The sequence below is a fragment of the Haliotis rubra genome, unplaced genomic scaffold, assembly GCF_003918875.1.
Source record: "Haliotis rubra isolate DU_JTF1 unplaced genomic scaffold, ASM391887v1 Scf420, whole genome shotgun sequence".
Lineage (NCBI taxonomy): Eukaryota > Metazoa > Mollusca > Gastropoda > Lepetellida > Haliotidae > Haliotis > Haliotis rubra.
Genome location: NW_025767103.1, coordinates 616,883 through 635,329, shown reverse-complemented (window position 1 = coordinate 635,329; position 18,447 = coordinate 616,883). Strand labels below are relative to the sequence as shown.

General features: G+C 42.8%; 1 protein-coding gene across 3 annotated transcripts in view; it reads left to right on the top strand.

The window, feature by feature from the left end:
- The first annotated feature begins 16,059 nt into the window (after positions 1–16,059).
- LOC124288599 (receptor-type tyrosine-protein phosphatase alpha-like) overlaps positions 16,060–18,447 on the top strand; it is a 70,146-nt gene continuing 67,758 nt past the window's right edge. For all 3 annotated transcript variants that reach the window (XM_046725152.1, XM_046725151.1, XM_046725150.1), the window contains exon 1: positions 16,060–16,175. In XM_046725152.1, the coding sequence (XP_046581108.1) occupies positions 16,136–16,175 (40 nt within the window). In that variant the 5' untranslated portion in view covers positions 16,060–16,135. The remainder of the gene's footprint in view (positions 16,176–18,447) is intronic.

Genomic DNA, 18,447 nt, shown 5'->3' with positions numbered 1-18,447 from the left:
GAACCATGACACAGAGAAATGAAGAACCATGTAACAGCTTAATAAAAACAACAACCTCAAAACTGTTCAACAGCCAAATCAAGAACTGTATAAAACGTGAATGGCGAACGATGGAATGGACAAACGAATAGTGAGTGAGTATGGTTTTACGTCGATATTGTACCGATATGGGGAATCGAACACGGGTCTTCGGCGTGACAAACGAACGCTTTAACCACTGGGCTACCCAACCGCCTCGACAAATGAAGAACGATGACATAGGTCAATCACAGTGTTACGGGTAAATGAAGATCTGTGTTACGGGTAAATGAAGATCGGTGTTACGGGTAAATGAAGATCGGTGTTACGGGTAAATGAAGATCGGTGTGAGGGTAAATGAAGATCGGTGTTAGAATGAAGATCGGTGTTACGGGTAAATGAAGATCGGTGTTACGGGTAAATGAAGATCGGTGTTACGGGTAAATGAAGATCGGTGTTAGGGTAAATCCGGAATGATGAATCGGAAATATCAAGCATAATGTCATGAGTAAGTCAAGAATGATATGACGATATAATCAATAATGATATGACGATATAATCAGGAATGATAAGACGATATAATCAAGAATGATATGACGATATAATCAGGAATATAACGATATAACCAAGAATGATATGACGATATAATCAAGAATGATATGACGATATAATCAAGAATAATATGACGATATAATCAGAAATTAATGATATGACGATATAATCAAGAAATATGATGAGTCGATATAATCAAGACAATATAATCAAGAATGATATGACGATATAATCAATATAGTCAAGAATGATATGACGATGACGATATGACGATATAATCAAGAATGACGACAATATAGTCAAGAATGATATGACAATATAATCAAGAATGATATGACGATGACGATATAGTCAAAATGATATGACGATATAGTCCAAAATCATGTGACGATATAGTCAAGAATGATATGACGATATAATCAAGTATGATATGACGATATAATCAAGAATGATACGACAATATAGTCAAGAATGATATGACGATATAATCAAGAATGATATGACGATATAGTCAAGGATGATATGACGATATAATCAGGAATGATATGACGATGCAGTCAAGAATGATGTCACTGGTAAATCAAGCACGATGTCTGGAAGAACGTATGACCTGTGCCGCTGTTCTCTGCAGCACTGGCAAAGATGGTGCTGGGTGAGCAGACAGGCGTGTTGTCGTTGATGTCGTTGACGGTGATGGCGATCGCCTGTGACGCAGTGTTGCCCCCACTGTCAGTCACCTGCACGGTGATGGAGAGGCTGGTGATCCCTGCAGCATCATGGTCGATGCGGTCCCTGATGCTGATGACGCCAGTGCTGGCGTCAATTTGGAAATATGCTGTGTCGGGACCTGTACGAGAGGGAGTGACCATGAGGTGGCTGCTCTTTCACCTGCCATGTCTTCTTAAACATTTTATTATTATCCGGCAAACCCAAAATTTAGAATCGTTCAATAAAGTAAAAACGGTATCTTACCATGTTGTCTAAATTTCGTTATCAAAATCAAAGTGAGATACGTCAATAAACAAAGACTGCTGACCCATATATATTTACTAGATTCATTTTACCTAAACCGACTATTGTCCCACAGATATATTTTATTTGATCACCGAAACTTAAAACAATATGTTTACTGAACAATACACGAAAAACATGGACTAAAAACTAACTGTCTATTCACAATATGCGTTCGATTAAACGTAATGACTAGGATCCACTTGAAGAAAGCTATCTTAGCGTTACGACATTTGTGAATCCTATACTTTTACATAGGCTCGTCGTACTGCTAAGATCCCTTTGTTCAAGTGGATCCGGGACTGGTAATTACAGGTGATGTAGTTCTCATTTCACGGAGTGATCTGTATTTAACTTGCGTATTTTACTTGTGTTTAACACCACGTTACTACACGCATACTTTGTGAAACGGGGCCCGGATGTTAACTCACTCACCCAGCAGGCTGTAGGTGAGGACATCGCCGTTAGCCGTTTCTACGTCGCTGACGGTGTATCCCACCGCCAGGGTCGTCCCCACCGCCACCTCCTCATCTGTCGTCGCGGTGAACGTCCCCGTAATGGTGGGGGCCTCGTCGTACACGTTGGTGACGATGACTGTAAGTGTGACGTCCGTTGGGGGAGGATCGGCGGCGTCGGTAACCCTGGAAAATGGGATTCTAATTATTTGTTTTGTAAACTCTTCATACCTCTCTGATGGTTATATTTATGTATTTAGTGATAAATGCCACTGCATATGTCTTCATATATAAATATGATCACAATAGTCGTTTCCAAACTCGATTATTTACACCGCCGTATATAGCTGAAATATTGTTGGGTACAGCAATAAACTAAAAATAAAACAAAACTTACGAACTGACCATGACAACCACGCCACTCGGTGGAGAAAACTTTGACAAGAAAACACAAATATATTCAGAGAGTCCTTTAATTCCCGTGATATCAGCGACGGGTTTGTATTATGACATCCGTACTTTTCGGTTTGTATTGCGATATTCATACTTTCGGCTCTTAATACTCACAGATGTGAATTACGATATTCAGACCTGCCGATATATCATTTACAAACTAGTAGCCATGAAGATAATGCTGTGTTGAAGATGGGACACATGGAGCAATTTAGGCGTTAGATAGATTAGATGCAAGTACGCGACTCCACATTACACGGCTGCACCACCCGATGGTTGTATCCCCTGTTAAAGACCTGCCCATACCCAGGTATCCCGCGTATAGTACATCTTCAGACACTGAGAGGTGACGTGTCGATCCACCAAGATGATCTACTCACGTGATGGTCAGTATATGTGGTCCTGGATCTGTTTCAAAGTCCAGGGCAGAGGCTACCTGCACTGACCCCCCGCCGTTAACGCTGAAGGGACTCCCGGCAGGAGCCAAAGCGTACGTCCAAGTAGCTGTAGTTGGTAGGACGGTGAAGATTACTGTCCCCGTCGCCGTGTTCTCCGGGACGTTGATGGTGCTGCTGCCGTCAGGTAGGGGCGACGTTACCACGGGGGACCCTGGGGAGCAACACACGTGTAATTAAACTGTCTGATTTTATTTGGATCATTCTGATTAGGGACCAGCGATCAAGTACTGAAACAAGGAATACATCTTTGGTCATAGCTTCAAACATTGATCGAACAATTATAGAACGATTTAATCTTACTGATTATCTTGGTTACACACACATTACCTATAGCATATTCTCAGCCCAAACACACCCATGTCCAGTCCACACCACTGTAGACACAATGGCGGTTATAAAATTGTATATCCTGCGTCTCTATGGAACGTCATTCCACATCCTGTCATGATTAAAGTATGGCCTCAGAAATAAGCGTTGAACCCATTCCACATCCTGTCATGATTAAAGTATGGCCCCAGAAATAAGTGTTGAACCCATTCCACATCCTGTCCTGATTAAAGTATGGCCCCAGAAATAAGCGTTGAACCCATTCCACATCCTGTCCTGATTAAAGTATGGCCCCAGAAATAAGTCCTGTTGAACCCATTCCACATCCTGTCCTGATTAAAGTATGGCCCCAGAAATAAGCGTTGAACCCATTCCACATCCTGTCCTGATTAAAGTATGGCCCCAGAAATAAGCGTTGAACCCATTCCACATCCTGTCCTTAAAGATCCTGATTAAAGTATGGCCCCAGAAATAAGTGTTGAACCCATTCCACATCCTGTCATGATTAAAGTATGGCCCCAGAAATAAGTGTTGAACCCATTCCACATCCTGTCATGATTAAAGTATGGCCCCAGAAATAAGCGTTGAACCCATTCCACATCCTGTCCTGATTAAAGTATGGCCCCAGAAATAAGCGTTGAACCCATTCCACATCCTGTCCTGATTAAAGTATGGCCCCAGAAATAAGCGTTGAACCCATTCCACATCCTGTCCTGATTAAAGTATGGCCCCAGAAATAAGTGTTGAACCCATTCCACATCCTGTCCTGATTAAAGTAAAGTAATGTGTTGAACCCATTCCACATCCTGTCCTGAAATAAGAAATAAGTTGAACCCATTCCACATCCTGTCCTGATTAAAGTATGGCCCCAGAAATAAGTGTTGAACCCATTCCACATCCTGTCCTGATTAAAGTATGGCCCCAGAAATAAGTGTTGAACCCATTCCACATCCTGTCCTGATTAAAGTATGGCCCCAGAAATAGCGTTGAACCCATTCCACATCCTGTCCTGATTAAAGTATGGCCCCAGAAATAAGTGTTGAACCCATTCCACATCCTGTCATGATTAAAGTATGGCCCCAGAAATAAGTGTTGAACCCATTCCACATCCTGTCCTGATTAAAGTATGGCCCCAGAAATAAGTGTTGAACCCATTCCACATCCTGTCCTGATTAAAGTATGGCCCCAGAAATAAGTGTTGAACCCATTCCACATCCTGTCATGATTAAAGTATGGCCCCAGAAATAAGTGTTGAACCCATTCCACATCCTGTCCTGATTAAAGTATGGCCCCAGAAATAAGCGTTGAACCCATTCCACATCCTGTCATGATTAAAGTATGGCCCCAGAAATAAGTGTTGAACCCATTCCACATCCTGTCCTGATTAAAGTATGGCCCCAGAAATAAGCGTTGAACCCATTCCACATCCTGTCATGATTAAAGTATGGCCCCAGAAATAAGTGTTGAACCCATTCCACATCCTGTCCTGATTAAAGTATGGCCCATTCCAGAAATAAGTGTTGAACCCATTCCACATCCTGTCCTGATTAAAGTATGGCCCAGAAATAAGTGTTGAACCCATTCCACATCCTGTCCTGATTAAAGTAAAATAAGTGTTGAACCCATTCCACATCCTGTCCTGATTAAAGTATGGCCCCAGAAATAAGTGTTGAACCCATTCCACATCCTGCCTGATTAAAGTATGGCCCCAGAAATAAGTGTTGAACCCATTCCACATCCTGTCCTGATTAAAGTATGGCCCCAGAAATAAGTGTTGAACCCATTCCACATCCTGTCCTGATTAAAGTATTATGAAATTAGTGTTGAACCCATTCCACATCCTGTCCTGATTAAAAGTATGGCCCCATAAGCGTTGAACCCATTCCTCCTGTCATGATTTAAAGTATGCCCCATTCCAATAAGTGTGTTGAACCCATTCCATCCTGTCCATTAAAGTATGGCCCCAGAAATAAGCGTTGAACTCCATTCCACATCCTGTCCTGATTAAAGTATGGCCCCAGAAATAAGTGTTGAACCCATTCCACATCCTGTCCTGATTAAAGTATGGCCCCAGAAATAAGTGTTGAACCCATTCCACATCCTGTCCATTAAAGTTTGGCCCCAGAAATAAGTGTTGAACCCATTCCACATCCTGTCATGATTAAAGTATGGCCCCAGAAATAAGCGTTGAACCCATTCCACATCCTGTCATGATTAAAGTATGGCCCCAGAAATAAGTGTTGAACCCATTCCACATCCTGTCCTGATTAAAGTATGGCCCCAGAAATAAGTGTTGAACCCATTCCACATCCTGTCCTGATTAAAGTATGGCCCCAGAAATAAGTGTTGAACCCATTCCACATCCTGTCCTGATTAAAGTATGGCCCCAGAAATAAGTGTTGAACCCATTCCACATCCTGTCCTGATTAAAGTATGGCCCCAGAAATAAGCGTTGAACCCATTCCACATCCTGTCCTGATTAAAGTATGGCCCCAGAAATAAGCGTTAAACCCCACTCACTAACTCATTGAACATTTCAGTTACAAAACCAAAAGAACCCAAAAGGACATTCAACTGTCATCAAATCATACTTCATAGCTTACCCCAAGAGGAATGATACTTAAGACATAAAATGCAAAAACACATATAATGACATCTAAATTGCGTAGTATACACTTACCAGAGGTCTCCCATATCAGTAACGCCCATAGACAAAGATATATTGCTTTCATCTTCTCTTCTTCTCCAAGGTAATACGCATCACTCGCTTGATCTATAAAAGATGTAAATACATGTAGTTATGGTAACGTGAAGATCAGCATCCAAAAATATGTTTATAAAATGAAACGCGACTCTCACCTATCCGGACAATAACAAACAGTGAGGACTACGGTTATAAAGGGTAAATATAAGTAAGTGTGTGTCAATAAAGCCGATGGGCGAGCAGTGAACGCTGTCTCCAGTCTGAATGATATCGCCCCAGCTCCTCCGCTGAAGGCTGACTGTCATTCATCCGAGTCAATAAACTCCAATATAAAAAGGTTCGGGGTTGCGCGGATAAGTGAAAGTGTTTTCGGAGCCATTTGTTGACGTCAATCAGTCTTTCTATACACTGTCCCTTTTGCAGTTAATGAAGTCAGCATGGATTATGATTAAGTGATATTAACTTGCTTCTAAGACCCTCTAACTTATTGCTTCTATTATGCTTCGATATTGCATGGGACAACATTGAGAACATAGAGAACCGCGTTATTGAACAGTTAATGTTTCTATAGAGGCTAAACCTTATGCCTCCACAAAGCGGTGTAGTCGTATTGACGAGCTGGTCCTTGATCGGACACCTACAAGTCATATCTCGTACTGGATGAGAACCATTGAGACACACGTCAATTAGTAGTTGATGGCTTAAAGAATGTTATGAAAGCTTGAATCATAACAACCAATTACAAAAATACGCGAGATCAGCATATACTTACTTGTGTTGGTGTCTACAAACTATGTGCAGATGACGTTAATGGCGTTGCAATATCAAAGCACATCTACCTGAACTGATCACCTATCAGTCGTTAAAGCACGACACCGACTCATAGTCTCCCCTCCGTCAAGGTCCAGCTATGTAATATGGTGAATCATGTAGAGGTAGTGGGATCGGGGTAGGCAGGTGGAGCAGTGCTAACCACGTTATCACACATCATTTTTCCAAATACCCAGTCTGGGCAGAGAGTTGTTGTTGTTTATTTATTATTTTATTTGTTTTGCTTTTTTACAGGAAGAGATCCATCTTCAAAATAATCATAGACACAAGGTTGTGTTGGTATATTAGTATGAAGTACACACTGACAGATAAGGTGTCCGGTATATCCATCACCATACGTACATTGTGTACTAAAAAAGACAGTGTCTGTCACGGTATATCCAATTGACACAAACATTGTGTTCTGAGGACAGTGTCTGTCACGGTATATCCACGGAATACACAAACATTGTGTACTGAGGACAGTGTCTGTCACGGTATATCCACGGAGACACAAATATTGTGTACTGTACACAGTGTCTGTCACGGTATATCCATCACCATTGTGTACTAAAGACAGTGTCTGTCACGGTATATCCACGGAGACACAAACATTGTGTTCTGAGGACAGTGTCTGTCACGGTATATCCACGGAGACACAAACATTGTGTACTGAAGACAGTGTCTGTCACGGTATATCCACGGAGACACAAACATTGTGTACTGAAGACAGTGGGTATATCCACGGAGACACAAACATTGTGTACTGAAGACAGTGTCTGTCACGGTATATCCATTGACACAAACATTGTGTTCTGAGGACAGTGTCTGTCACGGTATATCCACGGAGACCCAAACATTGTGTACTGAACACAGTGTCTGTCACGGTATATCCACGGAAACACAAAACATTGTGATCTGAAGACAGTGTCTGTCACGGTATATCCACGGAGACACAAACATTGTGTACTGAACAAAGTGTCTGTCACGGTATATCCACGGAGACACAAACATTGTGTTCTAAAGACAGTGTCTGTCACAGTATATCCACGGAGACACAAGCATTGTGTACTGAACACAGTGTCTGTCACGGTATATCCATTGACACAAACATTGTGTTCTAAAGACAGTGTCTGTCACGGTATATCCACGGAGACACAAACATTGTGTACTGAACACAGTGTCTGTCACAGTATATCCACGGAGACACAAACATTGTGTACTGAGGACAGTGTCTGTCACAGTATATCCACGGAGACACAAATATTGTGTACTGAACACAGTGTCTGTCACGGTATATCCACGGAGACACAAACATTGTGATCTGAAGACAGTGTCTGTCACGGTATATCCACGGAGACACAAACATTGTGTTCTGAGGACAGTGTCTGTCACAGTATATCCACGGAGAGCCAAACATTGTGTTCTGAGGACAGTGTCTGTCACGGTTTATCCACGGTGACACAAACATTGTGTTCTGAAGACAGTGTCTATCACGGTATATCCCCGGAGAGCCAAACATTGTGTTCTGAGGACAGTGTCTGTCACGGTATATCCACGGAGACACAAATATTGTGTACTGAGGACAGTGTCTATCACGGTATATCCACGGAGACCCAAACATTGTGTACTGAAGACAGTGTCTGTCCCAGTATATCCACGGAGACCCAAACATTGTGTTCTGAAGACAGTGTCTGTCACGGTATATCCCCGGAGAGCCAAACATTGTGTTCTGAGGACAGTGTCTGTCACGGTATATCCACGGAGACCCAAACATTGTGTTCTGAAGACAGTGTCTGTCACGGTATATCCACGGAGACCCAAACATTGTGTTCTGAAGACAGTGTCTGTCACGGTATATCCCCGGAGAGCCAAACATTGTGTTCTGAGGACAGTGTCTGTCACGGTATATCCACGGAGACACAAATATTGTGTTCTGAGGACAGTGTCTATCACGGTATATCCACGGAGACCCAAACATTGTGTTCTGAGGACAGTGTCTGTCACAGTATATCCACGGAGACCCAAACATTGTGTTCTGAAGACAGTGTCTGTCACGGTATATCCACGGAGACCCAAACATTGTGTTCTGAAGACAGTGTCTGTCACGGTTTATCAACGGAGAGCCAAACATTGTGTTCTGAGGACAGTGTCTGTCACAGTATATCCACGGAGACCCAAACATTGTGTTCTGAAGACAGTGTCTGTCACGGTATATCCACGGAGTTTATTCATGGGAAAATCAACAAGGGTAAGTGTTGAGAGGCTCTGGCCTGTACATCTACGCTGACACACAAGCGGTACGGTGGACAAAACCTACACCTGTATGTCAAAGAATGGCAAGAGGAACTGAAGACCTACTATGCGCCATTAAAACAGATTCTAGTCTTTATTATGGTTACTTGCACTCCACACTTTGTTGGACAATTCTGTCGTAAACATGAGGGCAGCGAATTTATTTTTTCTGTTTCCCATCGCCCGCCCGCCCCTTCTAATTTTATTGCCGAACCCCCCCAAAAACGTTCTTTTTCATTCCTACACCGCCGACTCGAACCTATAACGTACCGCCTCGTCATATCAAAGGTTTATCTATAATCAGTCGCTGCCACAAGTACACAGAACCCGAGAAATTGTAATAAGAATTACATTAAATGAGAATCAAGAACATTATTCAGATAATTTTGTAAATTTCGTCTTCATTAAGTTGATTTGAGAAGAAGTAGTTTTATTGTTTGATATCAAATACATGTAGATATAATGAATGAAAAAAATATTCTTTCAGCTTTCTTTCATTCTTACAAGGGCTTTTTCCATGAGGGTCGCGGTGAAACATCCTTGCTTTGTTCATATATTTGTATCTTTATAACTGACTTTACCTGTGTCAACCTAAGAATATATACTCTCCCCAAAAAGAAACGCATATAGGAATTTCAACTCTCTTTATGTTTATGTTGAAACATCTTGTAGGCTTTATGAGTCAATGAAATATAGCGAAATTGCATACTGGGAATGCAGACTTATCCGTCTTTGGCACCAACTCGAGGAAAGTCAGTTTGAGTGTCACATGGAGACGTGTGGTGGCGCTGAAGTCAATACCTCGTGTGACCACCGTGGGCATCCAGAACTGCACGGCATCGCCTCGGCATCGCCTCGGCATCGAACGAATAAGTCTCAGAATCTCGTGTTGCCCAATCGCAGCCCACTCTGCCTGTAGTGCCTGTGCGAGTTGCTGAAGTGTCTGGGGCTGAGGGTTACGGCGTCGAACCCGTCTGTCCAGGGCATCCCACAGATGTTCGATCGGGTTTAAGTCCGGTGATCTTGAGGGCCAGGGGAGCATATTGATGTTGTGGTTCTGGAGGAAGTCTCTAGTGTGACGTGCTGTGTGGGGCCTGGCATTGTTCTGTTGAAACAACTCCCTCTGGCGATCAGTGATTGGAAGGAGGTGTGGGCGTAGGACTTCGTCACAGTACCGTTGAGCTGTCAGGTTGCCCTGGATCATCACCAAATCACTTCTCCTACGGCAGGTGATCGCTCCCCACATCATAACACTTTCCCGGCCGAATCTGTCCACCTGGGGAACGCAAGCATCGGCGAAACGTTCACGTCTACGTCTGTACACCCGCATTCTTCCATCGCGTCGTTCCAATAGAAATCGTGATTCATCACTGAACCAGATTCTACGCCAATTCGGTAGGTTCCAGGCCTGAACGTTGGTGCACCATTGAACTCGATGTCGACGATGTTGTTGTCGAAGCACAGGGCCAAAATAAGGTCTTCTGGCACGTAAACCAGCCTCTCTCAACCTGTTCCTGACGGTCTGTGCAGAAACCTCCTCAATCCGGGTATTTGTTGAGCGGTACTGGTCACCGTAGCTGTTCGATGACGCAGGTGATATACCCGGATGTAGCGATCCTGCGCCGCAGTGGTCGCTCGAGGTTGCCCACTACGAGGGGCATCTGCTACCGAATTCTGCCGGCGATATCTCTCCCAGACCCGTGACATGGTGCTTTGGTGAACATTCATGCGTCGGGCAACTGCACGTTGAGACTGGCCAGCTTCAAGCAAACCAATGGCGATATGACGGTTGGCTTCACTTAGACGTGGCATTTTGCGTTCGTCAACAATATTCCAAATACAGTGAATAATTGACCGACAGCGATCAACCTTTTATACCCATCATTGAGACTATCTGATCCCCAACTTTCACGTGCATTGCATGTGAATTGTGTATTCTGTGACACTACACGCCGAAATTGAAAATCATGCTGTTAAATACGGATATTTTACGGATGGTGCGTTTTGTTGTGATGTTTCAAAACATAAACACTATTGGACTCATAAACAGAGCAAAACCGTTTGTAAAATGAATCACGTTTTAATTCATTGCTATATGAAATTGCTATTTTCATGATGCGTTTCTTTTTTGTGAGAGTATAGTATCATTTAACTGTTTATAGAAATGTGGCAATGCCCCTTCAAAGAAAACGTTGTGATGTTGTTATTCACCTTTAGGCTATCAGATGTGTTTCAACCCGTTATTGTTGGAAACACAGACTTTAGGAAACGTGCAGATAAAACGGAACCGCATTATCTCAGATGTCTTAGATAATCAGTTGTAAATATCTGAATCTGAGCAAGCCTGGATTGGTTGGTTGGATTGTTGTTTAACGCCTCACTCCAAGGCGGCGGCCTGTAATTGATCACGTCTGGACCAGACAATCCAGTGATCAACAGCGTTAACATCGATCTACACAACTGGGATACGTTCACCACTCGATCCCGTTAGTCGGGGCTACTGAAGACCAATACTAACCTGGATCTTGAAGAGTAGCAAGACTGGAACTCGTTAACTTAGAATATAACAGTACTGACATACGGTAAACAATCCTCCTGGTTCACAAACTTGCTGTTAGATTTCCGCATGAAGTTGGAAAAAGGGCCTTTTTCACCACACATTTTGTGTACTTGATAATTCGAAAATCCAAAATTGACACATATAAGAGAAATAATTTGGTTAATTGAAACCCATTGGAACATGTCTGATAATTTTGATACCAGTAGTTCAAAATATTCCTTTACTGAACAGTTTCATATTTCCACTGTCTCCTAAATAATTCTTAACTTCCATATTCTGTCAAAGAAAAATTGTAAACATATTGCAACACTGATAGGTTTTGACCCCAACTGTTCGTATGCTATATGTACTTCTCATTTCGCTTTATTTGTTACATCAAAAGACTCGGTTATACAGATGTCACGGATAGATAGATATAATATCGCTTATTGTGGCTGTCTTATGTTGAATAACTCGGGTTAAGGAATTTGTTACAAATCATGTATAAATACGTCTGAACGGTTTACTTTTGGTATATATACAGTCTGTGATTATATTAAATAAGTTTAGAAACTATATTAAATCTAAAATATTAATATATGTTAAGGTTTTCCTTACCGCGCTAGTTGTTGAGTAAGCTTTCTGTTGTGTCCGCGGTACTATTCCTTTCCTATCCACGAAGTTATTACACAGTTGACGAGAAACCTGAGGACTACATATCTGTGTGTTTACCTACACCAAGACAACACGAACTAAGCAAGTCCCATAATCCACTCCCATCGTTAACTTACCGGCTCACAGGCAGATATTTAAACCAGCGACACAAGGCGATGAATGGTATTTTTCGAGTGGGTCTTTTCATAGAGAACTCCTTTACTAGAGAGTCGAAGTCCACAGCAAACACGAACCACTTGACTTAATCAGCGACCCTATCTCCAGTGTACTGTCACGCTTTGCGGCTCATTACAAAATCATTTTCATATTTCATCAAAGTAAATAGTGTGTATATTCGTCAATGATCTAGTCTGGTTTACGTTGTATCCGTCAGAATTAATCTGGGAATATTAACCGCATATGGTAACACCTGGTTTATGAGACCGGGTCTATTATTGCGTTGACTGTGAACCGTTCATTTGTGAAAGCAGCAGTAAAGGGGAGATTGTATGGCGAAATATAAAGAAACTAGATGACATATCACTATCAGCATATTTCAAAGCATTCGAAATGCGTAAGAAATCTATTCCTGTTATGTTGCCCTCGATATGTGACTCCTTCGGAAAAACAACAAGTCTATATGTTTGAATGTTTGACATACTTCGACGTATTAATCATTAGTATTTAGGTTTCTATGGTAGGACAGCAATAGTTTCTTCCATTGTGTACAGGTCATGATTTTGAAGTGTTTTAAATTTCCAAAGGCGTCTTATGAGCCCAGCGTTCCACTTCATATTTCATGAGCTATAAGACTATTATCCCTGAGTTTTATTAACGTGGTACGCATTTTACCTTTGATAAAACCAACTGTGTCGAGCACAGGTTCAGTTCAAAAATACGCACTCAACTTTATGGATAACAACTTCTGGTTTATTGCATATAAAGTTTCGATACCGATTCTTACACCGTTATACTGTTGGAGTCACGCGGTATCGAAATGTCGTGCGAAATATACCTAAGGTTATCAATAAAGCCTCTGTTTTCTTATTTACCCACCAGCGTCTGAATGTCAACTAAACGGTTCGGTAATTTTCTGCGATATTTTCCTCTTTTATTTCTTTTTCTCCTCTTTTTATAAAGGAGACTGGTACTTGGTGTATGGTAGGAATAATTACAATCAATACAAACATGTTTGTATGTTATTTATGTTTGCATTATGTTTGTTTGGCTCGCCCTATGCACGCAACACGCCCATCGCATTGCAGGATCTTCGACCACTGTGTCTCCAATGTCCTTATTGAGGCATCAACTACTGTAGTAGTATTGCTTTTGCTTATAATACCATTGGGGTATTCCGGGAATACGTAGCGATTTATTCAGGACAACGTTTTTCCTGAATGAAAATTCCAGAGGCTAATTACCATTAGCAGAGGCTTGTAGTCATGACATAGATTTGTTTGAAACCACTTTACTGCCATTAACTGAAAGATGATCGTCTTTATTGTTAATCCCCATTGTACGTTGACGGTCAGCTACCCCGAACGACCAGTGCAACAGTTTGTAATGTTGGAATCTAGGAATTAATATATGTAGATGACCATGGCTACAGGAGCCATTGTCCAGAGATTGAAAAAATGCCTCACGCTTAATATTAAGATTTTGGTCCCCATAGGAGAGTATAATATGAGTTATAAGTTAAAAATGAAGAAAAAGTGATTTTACAGGGATTGAAATTCACTTTGGAAGTTGCCAAAAGAGTTTCATCTTCTTATCCCAGTTACTTGGACCTGTTCCTGGTCCTCACTGGACCGGGAGACAGGGGACTGACAGTACACACTGCAGACACGTTCAGTAGGGGCGGTGGGGTAGCCTAGTGCTTAAAGCGTTCGCTCGCCACGCCGAAGACCCGGGTTCGATTCCCTACGTGGGTACCATTTCTGGTGTCCCCCGCTGTGATATAGCTGGAATATTGCTAAAAGCGGCGTAAAATTAAACTCACTCACTCACGTTCATTAAGGATCAAATCAAGGGGAGTGACCCCTGGTCAAGGTCCATGTGGTGGCCGGGCAGTGAGCACACAGCGTGGTCCATGAGACCAATGTTAGTTAAGATAACATATCTATTCACACCCAAAGTGTCTAATACCTTGTGCCACAGAAGTTGACAAACGCACATCGCTAAAATCATGGAGGTAGCAGTATTTCTTATGACACCGTGATAGGGCTGATCTGTACATACTTGTAAACACAACACGCTCTCAATATCGTCACTTCAAAGCGAACAGTACACGGACCACTTACGTATTGAAAATTACCATTAACCAACGCTATCGGCCATAAGCCAAACGCCTGCGTCAGTAGTGTTCAGCCGAATACTTTACTGCACATTCACTTTACAGCTGTAAGTGAAATAATGTAAACATTCTGAACTAATAAAAACACAGATGTTAAATATTAAGAAGAAATAAATAATTCTTCCGAACATAGTAAATAGTTACCCTAAAAAGAAATAATGATTTGCCGAACAAAATGAATAGTTAAGCTGATTGTTTGTTTGAGTAATTCAGTGAATAGTTAATCTCCCGTATGTTGAAACGTACTTAAAATATTAGGATAATTTATCAGAAAACCACACGTCGTCATGCTGAATGACATGTTCCCGTACAGTTGTTGTTGGGCGCCGTTAGGTTTCTAGACAAAATACATTTATTTTTTAATCTACAACAGAAGCAAAGAAAGTTTCTAGCTTTTTGACCTGATAATGCCCTTTGATTCATACGGTTAAGGAACATGAACCGTAAAGACGATATTGCTCATGAGGCATTGTGACATTCCACGTTTGTTATCCCCTTATGTCAGTAATCTAACTGTTAATGTCCAAGGAGCTTTAAGGTATCAAATGGAACGTTCAGTAACAGAACGTCGTCAGGAAACGTAAACATAATACAGGAAAGAAATTATAACCCGGAAGGTTAGTCTAGATTTTAAGGCCATTGTCATGTGAAATACCTTAGTCCATATCTCGAAAAAAAGTTATCTATGACCAGTCACGACATGCACACATCTTTTGAAAGACATCAACACGACGTAAATATTCGTTGGTTCTAAGAATAACGACACGGAACTAGAGAGACGGGCTTCAATGCCACTTGATCGGCCGTAAGTAGGCATGCCCTGCTTCTTACATAAGTTCACGGGGTCGCGCTTACCTGCAGCTACCCGCGTTAAGCAAATGGACGTCTTTTATAATTTTATAAATATTTCAAAAACAGATATTAAGTGAGTTAATGAGTGTATGAAATGGTAGCAGCCATATAATCTGTCAGTTTGTACAATGGTTGTTCACAGGCTGCAGGGGCGGATCCAGGATTTTGGAAAAAGGGGGATGCACATAAATCATGAAGTTAGGTTAGGGGAAATGCTCCTCATGGAAAGTTTTTTTCGGAGGGAGTGGGGTCCGCCCCTGGGTCATTTATTCGCTCGACAAAAATATTACAATCGTTGAACTTGTTTGTAGAAGGTCTATGTCACAAGGATGTAATAAATTACAAGCAGATTCAACATCTCTCAGTTACATTAACAATAATGCCAGTTTTCAGTTTCCAAGCGTATAAAACACGTCAATACTTAACACACTGGGGGTATTTTGTTTGATGACAATAAACACGGAAGTACAGACGTTGTCCCATTGTTAACGATCACGTCAAAGTACACACGAAATAACGTCCGTATCTCTGTGATAGGCGCAACTCTTCCCTGTGTACTACTTTCCTCTTGCGCAGAGTAGCAGGTTAGCGGCCAAATCATTACGCAGATCTTTACCCTGTTGTGATCACACCATTCAGTCACCCACAGACATAATGAAGGCACCTTTCTTCATGTTACATATTGGCTTAGCGTGTAAGTATCACAGTTTCAAAGGTTTTGTTTTTATCAGGGAAATCTTATTTATAACGTATGGTTATTGCAAAAGTCACGACAATGCAAATCAATGGTGCAAACTTAACATCTATAACTGTGTCTCTGAATCTACCTTTGATGGTCACCCTATCTGAAGAAACGGGTATACATTGTTATTCGAACCCGGGTCTGAGGCGTACCGAACGATTTAACTATTGGGCTACATGAATCGAATTTGGACAAGCTAAAAACAGGAGCCATGATCAACACAATCGGGGATCTATGATACACACTACTTCAGGAGCACGCGTTGTGCCTCGTGACTGGCTCCGTGATACACAGGAACACAGTCCTTCCTGGTGAATACACAGGTACACACCTTCTGTCTGCTGACTGGCTCCGGGATACACACGTACACACATTGTGTCTGGTGACTGTTTCCATGATACACAGGTACACTCGTTATACCTGGTGACTGGCTCCGGGATACACAGGAACACACATTCGGTCTGGTGACTGGCTAAATGATACACAGGTACGCAGGTTCTGTCTGGTGACTGGCTCCGGGATACACTGGAACACACATTGTGTCTGGTGACTGTTTCCATGATAGACAGGTTCACTCGTTATACCTGGTGACTGGCTCCGGGATACACAGGAACACAAATTCGGTCTGGTGACTGGCTAAATGATACACAGGTACGCAGGTTCTGTCTGGTGACTGGCTCCGGGATACACAGGAACACACATTGTGTCTGGTGACTGGCTCCATGATACACACGTACGCACATTGTGTCTGGTGACTGGCTCCATGATACACAGGTACGCAGGTTCTGTCTGGTGACTGGCTCCGGGATACACAGGAACACACATTGTGTCTGGTGACTGGCTCCATGATACACACGTACACACATTCTGCCTGGTGACTGGCTCCGGGATACACAGGAACACAAACTTGTGTCTGGTGACTGGCTCCATGATACACAGGAACACACATTGTGTCTGGTGACTGGCTCCATGACACACACGTACACACGTTCTGCCTGGTGACTGGCTCCGGGATACACACGTACACACATTCTGCCTGGTGACTGGCTCCGGGATACACAGGGGCACACATTGTGTCCTGTGACTGGCTCCATGATACACAGGTACACTCGTAATACCTGGTGACTGGATCCAGGATACACAGGAACACAGTCCTTCCTGGTGACTGGCTCCATGATACATAGGTACACAGTCCTTCCTGGTGACTGTCTCCATGACACACAGGAAAACAGTCCTTCCTGGTGACTGGCTCCATGATACACAGGTACACAGTCCTTCCGGTGACTGGTTCCATGATACACAGGAACAAGCGTTCTGTCTGGTGACTGGCTCCATGAAACACAGGAACACAGTCCTTCCGGTGACTGGTTCCATGATACACAGGAACAAGCGTTCTGTCCTGTGACTGGCTCCATGATACACAGGTACACAGTCCTTCCTGGTGACTGGCTCCATGATACACAGAAACACAGTCCTTCTTCGTGACTGGCTCCATAATACAGAGGAACACGCGTTGTGCCTGGTGACTGGTTCCAGGATACACAGGAACACAGTCCTTCCTGGTGACTGGCTCCATGATACACAGGAAAACAGTCCTTCCGGTGACTGGCTCCATGATACACAGGAACACGCGTTCTGTCTGGTGGCTGGCTCCGTGATACACAGGTACACAGTCCTTCCTGGTGACTGGCTCCATGATACACAGAAACACAGTCCTTCTTCGTGACTGGCTCCATAATACAGAGGAACACGCGTTGTGCCTGGTGACTGGTTCCAGGATACACAGGAACACAGTCCTTCCTGGTGACTGGCTCCATGATACACAGGAACACGCGTTCTGGCTAGTGGCTGGCTCCTTGATACATAGGTACACAGTCCTTCCTGGTGACTGGCTCCTTGATACACAGGTACACAGTCCTTCCTGGTGATTAGCTCCATGATACACAGGAACAAAGTCCTTCTTGGTGACTGGCTCGATGATACATAGAAACACAGTCCTTTCTCTAGACTGGCTCCGTGATACACAGGAACACAGTCCTTCCTGGTGACTGGCTCCATGATACACAGTAACAAAGTCCTTCCTGGTGACTGGCTCCATGATACACAGGAACACACATTGTGTCTGGTGACTGGCTCCATGATACCCAAGTACACACGTTCTGCCTGGTGACTGGCTCCGGGATACACACCTACACACATTCTGCCTGGTGACTGGCTCCATGAT